Source organism: Triturus cristatus, chromosome 4_1, assembly GCF_964204655.1.
Source record: "Triturus cristatus chromosome 4_1, aTriCri1.1, whole genome shotgun sequence".
In the NCBI taxonomy this organism is placed as follows: Eukaryota; Metazoa; Chordata; class Amphibia; order Caudata; family Salamandridae; genus Triturus; species Triturus cristatus.
The window spans coordinates 1,104,571,162-1,104,594,207 of NC_140585.1; the positions used below are offsets into that span (position 1 = coordinate 1,104,571,162).

The window sequence follows — 23,046 nt, forward strand, 5'->3', positions numbered from 1 at the left end:
TGTGCAAAGGTAGAGTTAAAAAAAAAAAAAGGTTCCAATGCCACATGCCAGTTATATGCCCATACCCTTAACATCCTTCAATGCACAATTTTAATATTCCCCCAGACCAATGCATGGAGCAAGTCGGGACCCCTGTTTTTCAGGTGCCACTGTGCACGTTGCTGTACACTGTAAATTACATTCCCCAAGAAGTACCACTAAGCATTCCCTGCTCTCCTATACGTGAATGGGCAGTGCCTTGGTGTGGTGCTGTGCTTGATGGTTTTTGGCTCCGTTATTGCCGTACTCTGTGCTGTACACTACAAACACACTGAGCATTCCTTTTGTAATTTGGAGTGTTTGTAGTGTGCAGCACCGAGCACATTGGCTGACCATGAGGAAAAAGGTTGGACAATCATTGATATAACCTTGGAAAAGGAAAAATATTTGAATACGAGATAATTTTTTTAATTTGTATTATTTTACTTGAGCAGTTGCACTTATTGCAGCATGGCTATTTTACACATGCTTCCTAACTTTATGTTTGCATAACCCTTACCGCTATATATGGGGAAGAGGAGATAAAGTACCAGCCAGTACAAGGACATGGGCTTTTTTGCTGGACTCTGCTTCTGCATGTCACTCTAATGACAGTAAATGTTTGAATAATGCAGGCTGCGCACCTTATCTTCTACAGGGATTTAAGTATTTCTCATGCCACCGGCAGTCTAGTAATCAGGGCCTGCCCTAAATCGGATTGACTGGCACAGCGCCTGGGCATTAAGAAAAGTTTGTGTTTGTTGTGGGTGTCATTGCGATGTGATGGCAGGAGGTGTGAGGAAGATGGGAAGAGGGCAGGAAGTTGATGGGGTGCTAACAATTACACTGAGGTACATTAAGGGCTGATTACAAAGTCTGCAAGGGGACCTGATTGAGACCAAGTGGGATGGACGAGCTGCTGTTTGTATAACATTAAGTCAGGCAGCTCCCTGCTGGGCTCCTCGGAATATTATTCCCCCACGCCTGGGTCCAGCTCGCCCATGTCCATGGTCGGCCTTGCTAGTAATATGAGCCATAGTCAAAATATATATTAATGGGATTAAATTCATGCCTCAGAAATTAAAAGGCTAAGTTCATAAGTAGGTAGCACAAAAAAATCATGCTGCATGGTTTTGCGGTGTGAATTAACAGATGTTTATGGCCACGTGTACATGTTGTATTTAAGAAAGTATACATTTGTATCAATTCCAACTATAAGGAGACAGGTTTTACCTGTAATGTTTTGTGAGTTAGTAACTACACATTACCTGCCAACCTTGAGAGAACAGTACACATTTCTGTTGCCACAGTGTGAACTGGATCTTTCCTGATGCTGATGATTGAAAAAAGCTATTACTTAATAAATGTATCGTTCTCAAGAGACGACACTACAACGTTAGTATTACACAGGAGCAGGGTAGAGTGGGTTGTTGTTGACGCGCACAGGCTTCACAAGCTTTAAAGCCGGAGGGCATTGCACACTGTCCCGTCCCCCCCCCCCCCCGACACCACCGTGTCAAGAAGGCCCAAAAACCGGGTCAAGGAACCGCTGAAAACTGACGTCAGCGCGCCGGGAGGGGCATATATGGATCCACTGACGTCATGTCCGAGGACGACGTCAGGGCGAAGCCGGACGGTGCCGCCCCCGGCGCGCAGAGATGCTGCTGCTGGAAAAGTTTTCCGGATCCAGTCTGACGCCTGGGGATATTCTAAGTTAAGGTATCTGCGGCTAGACTACGTTTCTACCAGATACATCGTTACCGAAGGTAAGTAACTCGTACATTAGGTCCTCTGACCCTGATCTGGATCAAAACCTTGTGGAAGTTCCATCTTTGAATGCCAAGACTACATAGAGTAGTGTTCATAAAACTCAAATCATTTCATTGCTACTTGTGAGTAGTGTGAAAGACATAGTCATCAGGCTTGATTCCTTGATGTCAGTTCTACAGATGTTGCTGTGTGGTGATTTGTCCAAAATACTTTGCAGGAGCAAATAATGACACACTAAGGTGATGTCTAATATCTGCAAGGAGTTATCCATGTGCTCTAAGCCTCACACCTATCACAGGTGTTAGGTTCACTGAACGGGATTAGTGAATTTTTAGTGAAATGTTATTTAATTATTATATTTTCCTGGTATTAAACATGTTTTTTTAATTTTTCATAATTTTGATTTTTAGTTCATTGGATATCCTGCCATTCAAGAATGTGGATTAAAAATACTTTGCTCTGTATCCGAGTGCTCTGGAGCTGGAACATTATTGTCTGACCAAGGTGCTATAGACTCGGTTCTCCATACTTTGCAGATGTATCCAGATCATTATGGTATGTTGTCAACCCATATTTTTTATAGATTTTTTTGCATAGCCTATTCTTGATATCAGTACAGCTCATTGTCAACATATTTTAACAGATTAATTGTTCAGTTGTGTTTTACCACAAAGCATTAATTCCAAGAAATCAAAAATATTTAAATTAAAAACTGAGGCATAGACACAGGCAGCTGGAGTTCACTGCCCACAGTTCTCCAGCAGTTTGAGGAGGAGTGGTCTGGCACTTGGTGCTATATAAGCGTATTATCATCCCCGTGGCCCGGAACACACAGAAACAGGGAGTAGGACTTAACTGCCAACAGTGCACCAGCTGTTTGCGGAAAAGGGACACAACTTTTAGCTCTACATAACTACACTGTCATCCCAGCCAAAGACAGGACCTGCTGTGCCCGGAAATGACCAGTCCAGGTCTTATTTTGTTTACCCACACCCGTCCAAGCCAGAATGTGACGTGGACAGGCTTTATCTCTTAAATGTGCTTTTTTCTCTTTTTTTCCACAACAAAAACTCAAAGTGGGATTTTGTTTGGACAATAAAAACAACAATGCTTCCCCTCACCATGGGAATTGTTTTCCATTGATGAGTGGGTCATTGTTTAGGTTTCACAGGTTTTACCTGGCTGTGCTGTACAGTGAAAACTGGCTATGTTTCACCCACTCTAATTTGGGTAGGCGTACACACAGCCAAACCTCGGACGGGCCTTACTCTGTTGGGCCGTGAGAGGGAAATGTAGATGGCAGAGACAGAGAAGTCTCTGCCATCTACATACTGAAGCTCCACCTGCCCGTAAATCAGATAGCTGGACCTTCAGGTTGGTGGAAAGTGTACACTGTCACCATGGCGATGGATTACCTTTTCTGCCAACATCTAAATCAGGCGCTTAGTACTTTGGCTGCTATATAGATTTTCCCAAAAATCTTTCTCTCTTTGAACACAAGGCTATCCTAAAATAAAAAAATAAAATAAAAAATGGTGTCCTTCATAAGTCATACTTGAAGAATCAGGTGGATTTAGGGCTCTGTCTGGCCACCTCTTCTAAAACAACTCCTGCATAATCATTTGTATTGTTTCTTCTGAATACACTGTTACCAGCAAAGCTTTTTTCCCTTCACCAACACTCACTTTGGGATCCCCACACTCAAAAGGGTCCTCCTTCTTAACCTCACCTACAGCCAAAACCATGTTTGGTAAATCCTCCTGGATTGTACACAACAAACTCCCCTCTGATACTTTTACTACACTGTTGTTGCTCTATTTTGCACTCTGGCATAATTTTGCAAAGTGTCCCACCTAATTACATGTCCTGCAGACGAACTTTTTGGCTGGATAAAGCCCTACTGCATTTGTCATGGGTGGTCTTCCTACACCTGAAAAATGTCTTTGGTCACCCATGAGCATCCTTCTGAGCCTTGTCTTCAGCCGTCCTTACAGCACTGACAGGCTCAGAACATCCGACATCCAATTTCCTGGCTGACACCTGATATGGGCCTAAACTCTTGGCTGTTCTGATTGTGTCATCTAGAGAGTGATTACACACTGACAGGAAATTCTGATGTAAACCTTTTTTCTTAAACTCACCCACCTCTGTTCGTACACTGACATGTACTAGTCTGTAAACAGTCAAACTGACAATCAACAGTTGGTATTCTTAGAGCAGAAATATATAGATAAGCATCCTTTCTCACCTCTTGTCCCTTTTTGAATAATTTCTTGTAGCACAACCACACTGAGTTGAATATCAAACCTGACCTCCAGTTATTTAGAGCCTTTGAATATTCAACTATGACTTCCCCTTCATTCAAAATTAGATTTGGGAAATGCCTAAACAAAGCATGCCCCATAAACCCTAAAGAGCCCTGCAGCAAAAACTTCTTCTGGTCCAGGCAGAGTCTCTGCCCTCAGTGGCACAAAGCTGTACTTTAAACGCGTCAAACCAATTCCTCCAAGGGATCAGTGGCTCACCTGGTGTCTCCAAAAAGGATGGTAGGTTAACAGGCTGCATAGCAGGAATACTGGTCTACCAACAAGGTAGGTAGGGTTGCTGTTGAAGATGTGCTTGTTACCATGGATGCTTGCTGAAAAGCAGCCTCTGATATGCTTAGATCCACTTAGCTTTTAAACTATAGGTATGCAGCTCACTGATATAAATAGACTATGGTTTAATTCAGCCTTGATGAAGATCATCAGTCAGCCTGTAGTGTGTGCATATCACCTTGATAGAGTGTATGGTACTGGTGTTGGGTAAAAAAAGGAGAAAATGTGTGCACATCACCAAGATGCACAAAACTCAATGCTTAGTAGAGATTGCACAGGAAATGGCACCTTGACTCACCGTAATGCACAAACCCCTGTTCACATCTGTGCAGCTCAATGTCCCATAGCACCTGATGTCCCGGACCCCCTCCGTCTGCAAGAGACTGCAGTGCAAGTTCTGCTGTTGCAAACCTGCACCCTCCTGGCGTGTGTTGTCAAGCTTCAGAGGGGACATGGCATAGCAATTGGAGCTGGACTGGTCCTATTGAAGGAGGGGGAGGCTGATTTGCATATGGCTGGTTCTTGTCCAAGGTGGCATGGTGGGAAAAAACGATGACCTGGATTTTAGTTCCGGGACTGCAGTGACTGAAATTAATTCATATATTTCGCCCATTCCTTTTCTATAACCTTCACATAGGGTGCGCAATCACGTGCCTCTCAGTGGTTTGTTTGCTTTTTTGCTAGCCTCTGTGATATGACGTGTGGGTGCCCCATGCAAATGGTGAACACGCCATTGGGAGTGCACAGACGAATGCCAAGGCCAGACTGGTCATTGTGGTACTCTGTCATTTCTCCGATAGGCTGCAGTATGGAGGATGCTTTCAGAGCTGGACAAGCTCCCATAACCCTTTCACGTCACAATGGTGATCATGGCCTCCTGCAGTGCGAAGCTAATGAATGCACTTTTGCCAGGGTGTATTTTGGTTTCCAGTACATCTCTGGCAGGGCACATGCACGTAGGTAATTCATATAGGAGAAAGGTGCAGTGAAAGTTCCTAGGTCCCATTCTGTACTACAAAAATTCAACGGGGAGAACAAAAACAACTAGAAATGCATATAGTCCCAGGGGCATTTTGTGCAGCATATCCTCAAGTGTTGGAAGCTTTTTATCTTCGGTGATCTGGTCAGGGACTCCTCCCAAACCCTTAGTAAAAGCACTAAATTTTCATCTCCCGGCTGCAAAATGGCTTTTTTTGCTACCTTCTGAAGTGGAGCAGTAAGGCAGCTTCTCTTTTTTTTTTTTTTTTTAATATATTTATTAATTTCACCATTACACAGTTAGCACAATATATCGCATAATCTCCGATAGTAGATTTGGATTCTCATAAAATTTTACATACAGTGAATTAATATCGATACACATTCCAATATCACATACAACAGATTTATCCGGGCTTTCCCAGCTTAACCCTTTTAACCAATACCTTCCTTCCATTTTATTATAGGGTCCCATATCCTTAGCCCCAGTTTCCTTCCTGTTCTACCTTTCCGAGCATATATATTTTTCTCCAAATTATAAGTAGACAATAGGTTATTAAGCCAGACTTGCATTGTAGGTGGGTTTTTATCCAGCCAGGCCCTGGCTATGCAGAGTCTAAAAACTGCCATTGCCACAAAAATAAAATCTCTCTGGATAATGTTAGTATCCGTAACAATTCCTAGCAGTATTTCCGGGGGGTTTAAGGTAACTTGAATGTCCAGGGAGGCATCAAGAAATTTTCCTATATCTTTTAACTCTGTTTGTAATTGCGGACAAGCCGCAAATATATGGATTTGATCTACCTCAGGGGAACTACACCTTGGGCATGTAGTGCCGGCGGTGCCCCCCCACTTTGCTATTTTTGCTGGAGTAAAATATAACGAGTAGAGAGTTTTATAGTGCTGTGATTGCAGCGGCGCTGAGCAGAGGAGAGTACGCCCTCGGTCCAATGAATCTTTAAACCAACTGGGCTCCCCTGCCAGCTTGTCTGCCCACTTTGCCATCTGCTTATCCAAGTCATCTGGTTTACCTGCTAGGAGATTCGCATAAAAGCTCCTAATGGAGCAATCCCCCCCTAACCTTATTTTCTCCAATATTTCTACCTTTTCAAACCCATTCCTTCCACCCTGTTTATCACCCAGAAAGCTCCTTAACTGCAAAAATTTGAAAAAATCCCTCCTGTCTAACCCAAAAGTATTTACTAAATCCTTAAATTGGATCATCACCTCCGTGTTCCTCAAATCTCCAAGCTGTACTACCCCCTTCTCCATCCAAACCGCCATTGTAATGTCCCAAAATATATGCTTTGGGAAGGAGACATTTTTATACAGTCTGGTATATCTATTGTATCTGCCCAGGCCAAGTTTTTTCCGCACTGCATTCCAAATCTTAATTGCTGCTTGTACCGTTTTGAACCTGGTTCTTTTATAGTATGCAAAATCAATACATTTAAGAAAGGAATTCTCCACCTCAGGTCCCAACACTATAGCGTATATTCTAGATGAGTCATTTCGTGTTCTGCCATCGAGGCCGCCCCCGCCTATTATCCCACGCATATATTGTAATGCAGCTGCCCAGTAATACAATCTGAAATCAGGGGCTCCCCAGCCTCCTCTCTCTCTAGGCAGAGACATGAAGCGGTATGCCCTACGAGTCTTTCCATGGGCCCAAATAAATCTATTTAACATATTTTCAAGCTCTTTAAACCATTTCATCTCAAGCCATAGCGGTATTGTCCTAAAAAAATATAAGAATTTTGGCAGTATTAGCATTTTTATAACATTGATACAGCCTATTAAAGTCAGATGCAAATTATTCATTCGAACCAAGTCCGTCTTAACTTTTAGCATTAGGGGCGCCAGATTCTTCTGTACTAGTGAGTCCAAATCTGCTGTAATTGCAACCCCCAGATATACCGCTGAGTCGGTGACTCTTTGATCGTTGAAGACTATATACTGGTTACATATTATTTGTGTTTTAGAGCTATTTAAGCTATACCCCGATACCTTCCCAAATCTTTGTGCTTCAGACTCAATTTCTCCTATGCCCATGCTAGGGTTGGGGGTCAAAATGGCCACATCATCAGCATAGGCAAGGGACTTCATTATACTTCCATTCAATCTAATTGGAGGGATCCTTACGTTATTATCTATATTCCTTATCAATGGGTCCAGGTAAAGTGCAAATAATAATGGGGAAGATGGGCAACCCTGTCTGGTCCCTCTTCCAATACTAACTGCTGCTGATTTACCCCTATTGACTCTTATCTTTCCTGACGGGTTTTTGTACAAAGTCTGCATTGCGGTTGTAAAGCTATTCCCGAAGCCATTCCACTTAAGTATTTGCCATAGATATTCCCAGGAGACCCTATCGAACGCCTTCTCAGCATCTAAGAAGAGCGCCGCAATAGGGTCCCCCAGGGCAGCCGCCGCATCGAAAGCTGTAATTACCTGTCTAATATGTTGTGTGGTACCTTTACCGGGAATAAACCCGTGCTGAGTATGGCTTACTAAACCCTCTATTACTTCTGCGAGTCTTATTGCTAATATCTTAGAATAGACTTTTGTGTCTGCGTTCATCAATGTAATAGGCCTGTATGATCCTGGGAGCAGCGAATTTTTTCCTTTTTTTAAAATAACGATGATATCTGCTTCCCCCCATGATTCGGGGATCATATCCCCTGTCTGTGCTTCCAACATAACCTGAAACATATCTATTCCAAGAACTTCGTAAAATATCTTATAAAACTCGACCGGGAGCTGGTCAGGACCGGCTGCTTTACCCGATGGCAACATATTTAGTGCCATATGGAATTCCTCCAAGCTAAAGGGAGAGTCAAGTCTATACTTTTCTTCCATAGATAAAACCGGAGGAATAATCTTACTAAGATAATTTTGAATCTTCCTTATAGACGCTCCCCTGTCCCTCGTGTATAGCTCTTCGTAAAATTTCCTGAACACTTCCCTCACCTCGATTGATGCAGTGACCCTAGTTCCATTCCTATCCCTAATCTCCTGAATATCTGATGCTGCTAATTTCTGTCTAGTGCGTACTGCTAATAGACGGCCTACCTTGTCGCTTAGCTCATAAGCAGCTTCCCTCTTAGTTAAGTAGTTCTCTACTGCTTTTTTTGAAGTGCATTCTGTCGCCTCTGCTCTGAGGACCGCTAGTTTTAATAAATGTGCTTCTATTGATACCTTATCTCTTATATCCCTAACCAATTCCTCCTCTACTCTTAATATCTTTTGGTAAACCTCCTTAATTTCCAGCCGTGTCTTTTTTTGTGATGAGAACACATAGCTCATCGTCTCGCCCCTAACTCCGGCCTTAAAAGCATCCCATACTATTCGTGACGGAGCCGTGCCTTTATTAATTTCCCAGTACTCCTTAATCCAATTAGACATGTAAACCCTGTATCCCTCATCCCCCAGCAGGGCTCTGTCGAATGTCCATTGCGTATCCTTTCGCCTTAGCTGCCCTATTCTAATCGTCAATATCAATGGACTATGGTCCGAAATGATACGAGGTTGCTTTTCTATCTGCGCCTCTGGCATCAGGGAAGATGAAATCAAAAAATAATCTAATCTGACAAGCACCTTGTGAGGGGCTGAGTAATAGGTACTACCATCACTGCCTAAGTTTAGCTTAATCCATGGATCCCTTAATGAGTTGTTCAACACCATATCTGTGAGTGCCTTATGGGTTCTCTTTTTTCTCCCTGCGTATGTCCCTCCCGGATATAAAAATGAACTACTGGGATCATGGATATTAAAATCGCCACAGCATATAATTGGCTCGGGCCATAATGCCAACTCAATGTCCAAAAATTGAAAGAGTTCGGGATCGTCCTCTGTTGAACCATACACAGAGACTATAGTGCATTTTTCCCCCTTAAATTTTATTTCGACGATTACCCACCTCCCCCATTGATCTTCCTTTTTCCTTATCACCTCCACGTCAGTGGATCTTCCTAGTATCGCCACTCCCCTATGCTTAGTCCCTTGCTTTGTATTTGCTAATACCGCAAATCCTAGGTGGTCCAATAGATAACCCTTGGATGCTTCAACATGGGTTTCTTGAAGACAAACCAAATCCAGCTTAAGCGTCCTAAGTAATGCCGCCGCCCTAATCCTCTTCCCTGGGTCGTTGAGTCCACAGATATTAATAGCAGCTTCTCAAACATTGGATCTTTTAAATATTCAAAGGCTTGAATCATTTCCCATCGTCAGGCTGTGAACCCTAGGTACATTAAAATAGCAGTGAATAAAAGTAATTGTCCTCCATACCTTCACCAATTTCTTGGACATATTGAACATGTAATTGAGTTGGGCTATACGCAGTCAGTAGTGTGAAAACTGCATCTGCTGTTCAACCACATTGCCATCAACGGCAGAGCCTCTACCATCAATGGCATGGCCACCGCCAATTTTGTTGATGACAAAGCCAACGTCATCTGGGGTGATTCCTTTATTGACGGGATCAGCGTTGACAGTAATGGTGTCATCAAGGATGCTGTCGCCTTCGACACAGATGGTCTTGTCGTCGACTGTCTTGCAGATGAGCTTATCGACAGCAACGGCGTCGATGATGACTGAGGTTTTTGTAGATTTTTTCTTCTTTAGAGGCTGATCCTCAAAGGCATCTGATGACCCCTTACATGCATGTCTTCCATGTTTAGAGTCAAAAGGGGTGGCTGCAAGCGCTGTTTCAAACAGATCGAGCTCAGGAAGCTGAATAAGCCTCCTTTGTTGCATTTCCTTTTGTAGGAGTGGTTGAAAGAGCACTTTTCATGTAGTCCATACCTGAAGAGGGGGCATCTCCTTTGGAATTAAGACTATTCTCCTTTGCCATTAGATACAGATCCAATTTCCTCTTTCTGTCCTTAAGAGTCTGAGGAACTGATTACGAGTTTGGCAGTGCTGCAGCGGGACTGCCATGCCAGCATCCCGCTCCCGCACCGCCAAACATGTGTTTGCACCGCCTGCCAGATTATGACTTTTTCAGTTACTGGCAGACAGTTCTTTGGCATTTCCACGGCAGTGACTATGAAAATGCACTGTAATGTGAACGTCAAAGGCAGTACCTCCATGGTATGAACTGGTGCAGTCCATGCCGTGCAGGTAATGGCTATTACCCGCAGATGTAGTTGAGACCTGGGTGATTAGTGTGTATACCAAATAACAACGTATCAACAGGCAATGTTAAAAGACAGTTTCAGAAAACATGCACAATAGTTGCAAGAAGAAGACAGGGAGGCCTTAATACTTGTTGCAACAAATGTGAAGAGCAGTCAATATTTAAACAGTGGGAAAAAAACACAATGGCTGGCACTATATTGCAATAAATGTATGTGTAACCTGCTCATAGTTGTGCTCGTGAAAAACAAGGTGAACGTCGCAAGTGAAAAGAGAAACAGCATAAATGGTGCCCCCCTGCATGCACCCCATGGCCCTCAGGCAACAGCGTGCCCTGTAGACCCACCTTTATTTCCTCACTGTCGCGTTTTTCAATGAGTAGGAACCAATTAACCAATTAAATTTGACAACTATAGCACCACCACCTCTCTGGTGTTCCAATTTGCGTTATTTAGTCTTCAACTTGGAGAAGCAAATGGGGGCTCCTGACCTGGACTTTAGTTAGCTTGAAACAGATTTCGATTATTGTAAAAAAAAAACCAATGTAAATACAATTATATTTGAGGTATAAGTTTCATAAAAATAGCAGGTTAACTTTGATAATCATATTCTTTCAGGAATTCAGTGCCACGGATTAAGGCTGATGGGCTTGTTAATTAACGGGAAGAATCTGTGTATTTCAACAGTCAATCTCCTCGCAAGGTTGTTGGTTTCAGTTTTACAGCGGTTTCAGGATTGCATCGAAATACAGAAGCAGGTATGTAGGCAGTTTCTTTTATTTGTCATTTTTGGGCGAGTGATGTCTGTATTCAGCAGAATTCTGGGCATATAGATATTATTAGTATTATTGGTAGCTTTTTTCCTAATGTGGTCATCCATGTTAGTGAGGGAACCAGTCTCCTACTCGGTTCCCTTTAGCAGCCATTTTCATTTCCATCTCTGAATTGTATTCCTCAGTGAACTAACCATTCAGATATCTTTGCATGTCCAAACATATTTTCATTGTGTCTTTGAGGCTTTCATTTTAACTCTCGAAATCAAAGAATAAGGTTAAAGAGCATCCAACAATGTGTCCCTCTGGCTCTAGTTGCATTGACCAGGGCTATCTGTCAAGTAAAAGGAATATCAACAAATACAGCTTCCCATAAAGGGGAGGCATGAGCTTGGATAAAGATAGATGCTCTAATACTGTTTTGCTTCTGTTCAGCCATGCAGTGCTTAATTCTGGCTCTGAATGGTGACATATTATAAAGTATTCAACATCTGGGTTTATTCTTGTTGTATGTTGGCAAATCAACTTATCTCATTATCTCGATTTACTTTGTTTTTAGGGATTTCAAACTGCTTTGACTGTGATTGGTTTATCTAAGAGTTTTTCTAAGCTGCTAGAACAGGAGTCATTTAATGCTGTTCTGTTTTATCAGATTAACATGGCGTTTAATGGGAAAAGGGATACACAGGTGTAGTATTTTCTCATTCATCTTAAATCATACCTTGGATTGGTAACCATGAACGATATGGTAACTCACTGTCATTGTTTTTTGTTGTTTTAGTTTAAAGCACTGAGCTGCAAATGTTTTGCTGCAATGATATATGAGGAAAACTTGAGAAACAAGTTGTTTGAGAAAGCATGTACTGAGGGCAATATCATGGTTGCGGAAAGTTTGCTTTTGTTAGGAGCGGACGTTAATCAGAAAACAAATAAAGACTCATTAATCTATCAGGTAAATGTATTTCAAGTTTGACAGTAATGGCAGTAGTGATTGTTGTCATTAATATTTAGAACATACATAGAGATTGGCTTTGGACCAATCTCCATTAGCCGTTTCTGGCTAATAGGTGTTTAAGTTTCCCTGTCTAACATATGTTTCCCATTGTAGTGCAAGGACACTGAAGCAAAAGTTCTTTGCACTCTATTTATGCTCCCACAAGTGTTTCTGCACTTTTTTCATGCTATTCAAATTGTGACTTTGTATTTAACTGTGTTTTTGTTTCAAAATGTGATTTGTGCTCCTGAACCTGTTTTCACACTTCTGATGCATCGTAATGTGATTGGTTCCTAAAAATGATGCCGCAGTGTGTTATCTTACACCTAAAAATAGTTTGTGTTCTAACATTTCAACAATTCCTCATGGTGTTGAACCAAGGGTGAATTTGAAACTCATTGTGCTATGAACCAAATGTGATGTTGTCTCGATATACGCCTTTTACATCTAATGGGACATCTTAGGACCATATTTTCTCTTGAAGTGATTTTGCACCAAAATGTGATACATTACTTCTAATGACTTTTCAACAACAATGATTTTGCACCTGAATGTGTCTTTGCTCCTACAAGTGTTTTCACACTCCTATTAATGTTCCATTGTGGGTGGGTTTGCAAGTAAAGATTATATTGCTCCTGAATTGCGCTTCTAAATGTTTTTTCAGACATCTGCCTGAGGTTGCACACTGGGTACCATTGCTCTTTAACGTTATAATACTATTCTGCTTACTTTGTGTCATGAGTGATTTTGCCCCTTAAAAAGAGTTGACACCAAAATGTAATTTGAGCTCTTAATCATTATTGCAAACTAACTACCAGAAGTGTCCATTCTCTCTTGCCCATTTGTACAGTTCAAGTTCAGCCTTAAAACGTTTATGTTTCATACTTTTGGTACTCCTCAGAAAAGGAGCAGACATGAGTTGCTTCTCTAGTTCCAGCCTTAAGATGCCAAACAGCACTCTGGTGCAAACCCCGGGCCGCTGTTACCAGCTCCCCTAGTGAGCAGGAGCTCTCATCAAATTTTAGTTAAGTGGGGTCCTACACTGACTAGCAACCCTGCCCATACTGAATGTTCTTCTCAATATCAGTAGCTTCATTGTGATGTTATTACATCCACTAAACCTAAAACAAAGAGAGCTTCATATCAGAATAGAGAGCAGAATACGTATCACAACTCTCCCCTGTCCAAAACTACCCTTCCCTACCACAAACACCAAACCCTAATGGCCAATCCAAAAGCCATACCTAGTGACAAATATCTTAGTCTCAGACTGGTCTCCAATAACACTGACCTACTCTTTTTATAACTAAGGACATACCCCCCTATGCCTACAAACTATCTTTTGTTGCCCTATCTCAAAGGACACAAAAATCTCCTACTAGAAAAAAACTTACTTTGTCAGGGTACAATAACAAGGAACGAGTGTTACACATCACCCTGCAAAGAAATTGGAAGGTATCATCTGATAACACCACCATAACTTAACCACATTTTTTTAATAGACGGAGGGACTTTAAAGCTTTTATAGTAGCTGGACACATTTAGCATGGATACTATGCCTACTGATTAAGGCACCTCTAGCTCACCCTCCTGTACCCCCCCATCTCTCCATTATTACTCACATCCCTGTTTTAGAATAAAATCAGACTGCATTATGTCAGCATAAATCAAGGTAGTCTGGGTCATCCCCTAAAACAACACTGCATGAACAAGCTCTGGATCTGCTCTTCCTCACGGAAACATGGCTAAACCCAACCTCTGCACCTGGCATTGTTACAGTCACACCCACCAGCTACTAGATTGCCAGGCAAGACCATTAGCACAAGCCCAGAGGTGGAGTTGCCATCATATTCAGAGATGCAATCAACTGCACCACCTACATGACCACCCCCACCAGCTACATAGAACACCTCATGTTCCACGAATACAGATCACCAGTACCTCTCACCAATTTCTCTAGTGACATCACAGACTTCATCACACCCCTCATCATCAGCGCAAGCACCTTCATTCTCCTCAAGACCTTAACTTTCACCTCAAAGACTGCACATACCCAAACTCTATGTCCCTTCTAGAATACCTTATATAAGGAAACGTGGTATGGAGGAACAAATAACAATATGTTTTGAAAAAGGACACTTTTAATTATCCTTTCATATGTGCTTGAGTTCACATCTCATTTTCTTCGTTTTTTTGCTGAGCATATACAAAAACATGTATTTACAATACAAAACCTCTGTACATATAACAAAACTACACTACTGTCCTAAACAATAACTTTCGATTGTGGGTCCACCCTTCAATAGTGTGAACACCTCAGAGGGCATATACATTGCAAAAGAAATATCAATATCTCCGCAAATTCTCAGGCAATGCAAGGTAATTGAATACCCACACAATCAAATTATTAAGGGTCCCTCTGTGAAACCAAAATGTTGACGCGGTCGCGTTTCAGCCAATCAATTTCTTTTGGCCTCTTCAGGACAAGGAAGACAGCAGCAATCTACATCAAGAAGAAAAACACTAAGCTACCATATCAATTACATAAACACCTCTGTACTCTCCAGTATATATGCAGGTCCTTATCCCCAAACGTGAAAGACAGACCAAAAATCCCACCACAAAAGAAGATGGTCAAAGACACCGAATGGAGTGAAAAAAGTAATAAGTTTCTATAGATATATATGTGTATACACCCCAGAGACAGTTATATATATGAGAAAATAGTACTGGTATGGTGAGCGAAGCAGTCTGACCTGACCACCGCAGAACTACCTGGACCAGAAGCAGCTGGGGGCAGTGTTACAATCAGCAGCCCCTCCCTTTCAAACCGGCGGTGGACTTCAAAAAGACCTCGCGCCTCCCGCTTCGCGGGACGCGCAGCGTATGGTGAGCAAAGCAGTCTGACCTGACCACCGCAGAACTACCTGGACCAGAAGCAGCTGGGGGCAGTGTTACAATCAGCAGCCCCTCCCTTTCAAACCGGCGGCGGACTTCAAAAAGACCTCGCGCCTCCCGCTTCGCGGGACGCGCAGCGTATGGTGAGCGAAGCAGTCTGACCTGACCACCGCAGAACTACCTGGACCAGAAGCAGTTGGGGGCAGTGTTACAATCAGCAGCCCCTCCCTTTCAAACCGGCGGCGGACTTCAAAAAGACCTCGCGCCTCCCGCTTCGCGGGACACGCAGCGGGACACGCCGGGCTAAGCCCGGGCAAAGGGCGGGCCGTCTACGGCCGTCCAAGGCCAACTGAGGCTGGGCTGGGCCACCCCCCCTGATGTAGGCTACTCAAACGCTACAAGTTGTTACAGAGCAAGGTGATTGATACTTTTATTGCCTTATTGTGGGTATAAGGTGGGCTGTCTCTTATAGCCATTGACCGTTCTTTAGTTTTATGTGCCATATTATTTCTATTGCATGTTAGCATTGGCTTTCCTTTTTATTAGCGTTTTATCTCCACATAACAAATTAACATGACCACGCATTCTACAAAACCAAGGCTCTCCCTGGTAGGGGGCTCAGTTAGGGGGACCCTAGACCATTTTATTACCAGGGCTGCTTCCGTTTTGGAACAAGAGATTGCCATTACGGAACGCCGCCTATCATTGGACCCTGTTTTTCAGAAGCGTTCTTCCTTGGGTCCCATTCAACAGGTTCCCTTACCGCCATCTAGGACTCCTGATCCTGATTTAATCAACGACGATGGGATCCTCGCGCAATCTTGTGATCCAATAGACATAGCGCCCACCGTAATTGAACCCGATATACGTCCCCCCAACTTACAACCTTTAACGGACACACCCTGTGTGGATCTAACTCACATTCATACTGTTAAGACACTTAAGAGAAAAGCTACTAAAACTAGAGCCTCTTGCCCCAAGACTACAGCAAAAAATATTCTTACTGCTCCAATAAAAAAAAGGAGAAAAGTCTGCCACCAGGACGTGCCCAAACCCCCGCCCCAGTCAATATCGACTCCTACACGAATCAGGCCTTCTGCACTCCCGACACAGCCTCCTATTTCTCCTTTTTCCAACCTATTGACCGATATAGAGCACTTGGTAAGATCTTTACTCTCACCCTTAATAGAGAGAGTTAAGAACATTGCAACACAGCTAACATGTCTGGAAGCATCTCACGCTTCCTTCATTGCATTAAATCATGATTTGAATTCTCATTTATGTAAAAACCCCACTGTGTCTACCACGCCTCCCCTTCCACTCAAATAACTACTCAGTCAAACACACTTAATCATACAAAGAAGATACAAGTTTCCCTGCCTATACCAGAGAAACAATTCACCGCCAATAGGCTTTCAAGAGAAGATCAAACTTCGAACCCAGTAGCGCCTCCGGGTAATAACATCAATTGGCAGCCCCCCCCCAGACTATAAATTGGATAAAAGTTCTTACATTGACTTGCCCCCCGAAGCGGCTCCCTACGTAGTGACTCTAATTGGTGTCCCTGCGCTTGCTCAAGGTAAAATGGAGAGATACTAGGAACTCAAGAACAAAGTAGTACACTGGCTGACTCAAAACAGACCACTCCCCCCTGAAATTAATGGCGAAATATTACATGTCAGGAGACTGAAATGGTTGGGCCCCAGACCCAAGGACATACAGGGTGATGTCATTATAATTAACTTCCGAGATCGTAGGGTGCTATCCCACATAGTGGATTGGTATACTCCAGGTAGGGGTTCGGGAATTTCAACGGTCGACTTAAGCTATTTTTATCCCCGCTCTCTTTTGTCATCATATTCATCAGCGAGGGTCATCACTGAGCAATCTCATTTCACTATCCCAACCTCAAACAGATACGCCACTCTTTCAGGTTTGGACGAACAGGATTGACTTTTCAATCCTGGACCCCTGGTTGACAATCCTTCTACCATGAGTACCTCGTCATCTATTCTACCATCAGATAACTTCAATCCCAAGAACAACACATTGTCCACTGACAACATGGGGTGGAAGTCAACTCTTGACATCGTCCCTGACTCTTCATCTTTAGAGTCAATGCCATCTCCAGACTGTTTGATCACCAACCTTCCTCTCACTTATTCGGCCCACAGATATACTCTTTTTCCAAAAATTTCACCGCACTCTTCAGAAATTGCTGAGGTTGTAACTGACCCCATGAATGGTAATATTGGTATGGATGAGCCCCTGCAGGGTGATAGCCTTTTGTCTTGGAACGTGGCAGGACTCCTCGACAAATTGACTAACGCCGCATGGATCCAAATTGTTTCCCGATATAGTATCATCTGCCTGCAGGAAACTTGGACTACCACAGAGCTCCATCTCCTAGGGTATCAGACTTTTCACACCCCAGCTTCTCCCAGCTTTCATGGTAGAAACAAGGGAGGACTCATGACCTACATTTCTGTAGAATGTCGCCTTAAACCAACTTATATCACAGGGTCCTCAAATTATCAGTTAATAGTTTGACCGGTGGCCTTTTTAAAAACATCGTCCTGGCCAACTTCTATAATAACATCCCAAACTCACACCTGGACTTGGTCCTTAATGGATTAAAATCCGACCTAATTAAAATAGAGTCCCAAACTAACTCTGACACCTTAATCATCTTGGTAGGCGATTTTAACTGCTCTCTATGTCCTCAGAGTATTAAAGGCATCTGTGGCTTGACAACTGATATGGATGATTCTCCCAGCCATTTTCGTCATACCAAACTGGGAGACCTTCTAAATGGCCTAACATCCCATTTTAATCTATCTTTCGTCAATGACCTATGTCTTCCACCTAAGTGCTTTAAACCCACTTACAATGGGAGAGGCTGCCATACCACGATTGATTACTCACTTATCTCTTCTAGGTACTCAGGGTCGATACTCACCTGGGAGACCCTTGATACTGCTATTAGTGATCACTATCCGATCGAGGTAACTTTTAAGTTAACCTCGCACACTAATGACAAGGCCAGGCAAAATCCCCTTTACTCTCCTCCCCTGCAGTTGGGAACCACTATGGGCCTTTTTCTTAAATGAGACAAAGTGGTCCCCCTTATTTTTCTAAATACTCTGGTTAATAATGTTTACGACCATATCCAAATTTGTTTGTCACCCACAGAAAATTCGCAGACAATAACAGATTCTTTCTCTGTAATTTTGTCTGACATTAAAACTCTGCTTGCACGTGCTCCAAATAAAACTACCCCACTCACTCATGGCTGGTTCAACAGGGATTGTTCCAAAGCCCTGCGACTTTTGAAAGCAGCTTTGAAGTCTAACCCTAGAAATCGTGCAGAGGTCCAGCAAGCCAGACACAACTATCGTATCCAGCGTCAGGCAAGACATAACCAGCTGAAGTCGCAGGCCTGGTCAGCTCTTGTGGAAGCCTCTGGGAAGAGGGATAACACTGCTTTTTGGAGGGCAGTCAACGCCCCCTTTTTCCGACCCTCTCAGCTACCGATTTTGGACTCAGCTATTACCCCAGAAACCTGGGTTAAACATTTTAGTACATTATATAACCCTATCGATTCGGATAATCGATCATCTGAGTGGGAAAATGACCCCAACTCCCCTCCTAACTCAATCATCACCACCCCCTTCCCTTTAAATATTTTCTTTGACCACGCCGAGGTATTGATGGCCTTAAAAGACAGCCCCTCCGGGAAAGCCCCAGGTCCGGACTGCGTCCCAATAGATGTTTTTAAGTCACAACCTGACTTATGGGCCCCACTGCTTACCAGTGTACTGAACTCTTTGAATACCACCGGTTTTATTTCCACCTGGCCAGAGGCAATTGTCGTCCCGATCTTTAAAAAAGGCGCAAGGGATAATCCCGCCAATTACCGCCCAATTTCACTCTTAGACTCCCTTATGAAGGTAGCTGGGCGAATCATTTTAAATAGAATACATGATTGGCTAAGCACTCAAGATATTATCTCTGACCTGCAATATGGCTTCAGACAAGGCAAGGGTACTATAGAACAGGGCCTAAACCTGACCCTAATAATAGCCAAAGAAAGGAAACCTCTTTATAACTTTTGTAGACCTCAGTTCTGCATTTGATTGTGTTGACCACATGCAGCTATGGGAATCCCTTGCAGAGATTGGCTTAGATCCTCTCATTATATCATTCATTAAAGAGCTGTATAGGGACGCATCTGCCCGCGTGTGATATGGTAATAATGGAGAATGTTCCGACAAATTTTTTATCAGATGAGGTGTTAGACAGGGTTGTATACTAGCCCCCTTACTTTTTACCCTTTATATCAACTCTGTCAGCCTTCATCTGAATAGAACTTTCCACGATTACCCCACAATTAATGCTAAACCTATTCCCATCTTGCTCTACGCAGACGAAGCTGCAATTATGTCGCAGACCCGCATGGGGCTACAAAGGGCAGTTACTGAATTTACTGACTTCATGTCAAAGAGAGGCTTAAATGTCAACACCTCTAAAACCTACACCATGTCCTGCGGCCTAGGGATCGGCAAAAAACCATGTACCATTTTTCTGAATGGCAAAAAATTAATTAACATTGATAGTTTCCCTTATTTGGGCATTACCTTCAATAAGAGGGGCACTTGGCGAGCCGCGGCCCAAGCCAGAGGGTTAGCACTATCTAAAGCCATAGGAGCACTGACCAACTTTTCCAAAAAATTAGGGGGTCGCCCAATAAGCCCCCTACTTCAGATTTACCGGGCGAAGTGCATTTCAACTGGTACCTATGGATCGGGGATTTGGGGGATTGAACCCGCTGAACACATCCAACCTTGAGAATGCTTTTTTACGTTACCTTCTGGCTGTACCTCCTGGCACTTCTACTTATATGGTGCATACTGAATTGGGCCTCACATACATTGCGGATACCATTAATTCTTCCCCACTCATATTATGGCATAAAGTCTGGACCAACGAAGAGACATCTTTTAATAGGGAAATTATTACAGACTGTCTAAAACTGAAAGAGGTCAAAAACATCAAATGGTTGAATTATGTCAAGAGGTTATCCATTGACATAGGGCATCCTACATTTTTTAACGATCCTTCAACCCTTGGTAACATTGCAAAAGCCAAGCTAAAGGGACTTGTTCTAAATCACTTGAGCTGCCAACGATGGTCCCAAGAAAAACAGAAGAGTACAACTGCGGATTATCAACATCTGATCACTACGAGCGGTATACAGCAATACCTACTCTTAGAACCATCACCGTTTACCCGCATGCTCCTGACCCGCTTTCGTACCAACACTTTTTTTAGACTTTTAACTTTTCCCAACTCAAATTGCTGGTCCAGTGACTTACCGAAATGCCCATGTGATGGCCTTTCGACTCAATCCAATATTCACTGCATCCTATTCTGTAGATTTTATCAACTCCCAAGGATAATTTTCTTAAAACCATTGCTTAAATCATGGGGATTACGCTCTTGCAAACTGGCTTATCAAAAATTAAAAATCTTGGAACCACCTTTAGCCCTGGCAGCCATTTCATCTTACCTGAAAATGACGATGAGGCTAAGGATATCAATGCAGACTTAAGCGGATCTGTATCTTGTTGCTTTGACTGTATTCATACTTTTTATTCTGATCTTAATCATGTTACAATTTGAATGAAATTTTAATCTGTTTTTATTGGATTTTTATATGTATGTACTTTTATGATATTGTTTTTATACATATTGAATAAAGTTCATTATCTATCTAGTACTTCAGATAACCCCCACCAACCGATATCTCGTATATTCAACTTCGAATCGGATGGAAGGTGTCAGTTAATTTAAGAAGTTACTATCACGTGCAAAACAGAGACCCTTGGCCCGTATGGTCATATACTTCTCGACTAACCTTAGGCTGGTCCCTTTACTCAGCATACCAAGCGTAACATACTGTGCACTAGCAAGGAGTAGGACGCAGGGGATCCAACCCCAATTTCATCTCTTTAGTGAAAAATAATGATTTTAAATACTGACTAATCACAACTACACTTTTGTGGTGGGATTTTTGGTCTGTCTTTCACGTTTGGGGATAAGGACCTGCATATATACTGGAGAGTATAGAGGTGTTTATGTAATTTATATGTTAGCTTAGTGTTTTTCTTCTTGATGTAGATTGCTGCTGTCTTCCTTGGCCTGAAGAGGCCAAAAGAAATTGATTGGCTGAAACGCGACCGCGTCGACATTTTGGTTTCACACAGGGACCCTTAATAATTTGATTGTGTGGGGATTCAATTACCTTGCATTGCCTGAGAATTTGTAGAGATATTGATATTTCTTTTGCAATGTATATGCCCTCTGAGGTGTCCACACTATTGAAGGGTGGACCCACAATCGAAAGTTATTGTTTAGGACAGTAGTGTAGTTTTGTTATATGTACAGAGGTTTTGTATTGTAAATATATGTTTTTGTATATGCTCAGCAAAAAAACGAAGAAAATGAGATGTGAACTCAAGCACATATGAAAGGATAATTAAAAGTGTCCATTTTCAAAAAATATTGTTATTTGTTCCTCCATACCACGTTTCCCTATATAATATATTTTCCTTACCCAGGTAATGGTAGGGTAATTGATGGGTATACCCCCAGTTATCAGAACCTTCTAGAATACCTGCAAACTTTGGCCTCATCTAGCACATTACCAAACCCACCCAAACTGCAAGACACCTATTGGACCCGATCTTCTCCTTAATCAGCAACATCATAGTTGACAAGGTAGCAACTATGACCTGGACAGACCACGTCTTCTTCAGTTTCAGCATACCTATCCCATATCACCATAGACCTATCACTACCCAAACTGCCTACCTCAACTGGAAAAAGCATCACAGAAGAGGATTATGCACCGCCCTCTCCCCGCACCAACCCAACCACACCAGCATCTAGTTGAAAGCCATCAGGAATTTCAACAGCTGAATCACCACATGCATCATCATCCCGGCTTCCCTCAAGTGGATCTCAATGGCTGGAGCCTAACCACAGGCCAGTTGGTGCACAGAGGAACTCAGACTTACAAAACATTCCTGCAAGCAACTGGAAGGCAAATGGAGAGCAAGTCAAGATACCATTTATAAAGACATCTTCAACTCAGCCCTAAGACGCTACCACCAGAAGATACGGAACACCAAGAGCACATATCTTGCAGATCGCATCAATGCCAGCACTAACAGCAGCAAGGAAAACTTCACAGACATCTAAGATTTCATCACACCTCCTGCCGCCTACAGAAACATCAGCTCCTCACAAGATCTTTGCCACAAGCTCTTGAAATTCTTCTCTAACAAAATCAACTCCATGTACAGCATCCTCGGCCCGCACCTGGTCCCCGTCACCACTGCAACTCAACATACGTTAAAGCCAAAGAATGAACCTTAACGTCATGGCTGCCATCATTACCTTCTAAATCACTGCTACCTTGAAGACCATCCACTCAGGGATCCTTTGACCCTTGCCCACACCACGCCTTCACCAAAGGACTCCTACCGATCAGCAAAGCACTAACACTCCTCCTCAGTGCCTCCATTGACTCAGCCACATTCCCGGACACCTGGAAAAATGCCGCCATAATGCCGCTGCTCACAAAACCACCCTTTGACCTAGCCACACTTTCCTCCTACAAACTCATCTCCCTTCTAACATACCTGGCAGAGGTCTAAGAGAAACTAATCAATGGGCACCTCATGATAACCTCAACAATCACCAGCTCTTTGATGCCACGCTGTCCAGATTGATGCCCAATCACAGTACAAAAACAGTGCTCGCTGCCACAGACAACATCTGTATGATCCTTGGTAAAGAAGGCATGGCAGCCTTCATTC

At 42.9% G+C, this 23,046-nt stretch overlaps 1 protein-coding gene across 1 annotated transcript in view; it reads left to right on the top strand.

Annotated features, from left to right (window-relative positions):
- Positions 1-23,046, top strand: part of LRRK2 (leucine rich repeat kinase 2) — a 1,602,077-nt gene that overhangs the window by 390,808 nt on the left and 1,188,223 nt on the right. The window contains exons 15-18 of the mRNA XM_085654107.1: positions 2,199-2,343; positions 11,117-11,256; positions 11,831-11,959; positions 12,053-12,223. Of these exons, the coding sequence (XP_085510233.1) occupies positions 2,199-2,343; positions 11,117-11,256; positions 11,831-11,959; positions 12,053-12,223 (585 nt within the window). The remainder of the gene's footprint in view (positions 1-2,198; positions 2,344-11,116; positions 11,257-11,830; positions 11,960-12,052; positions 12,224-23,046) is intronic.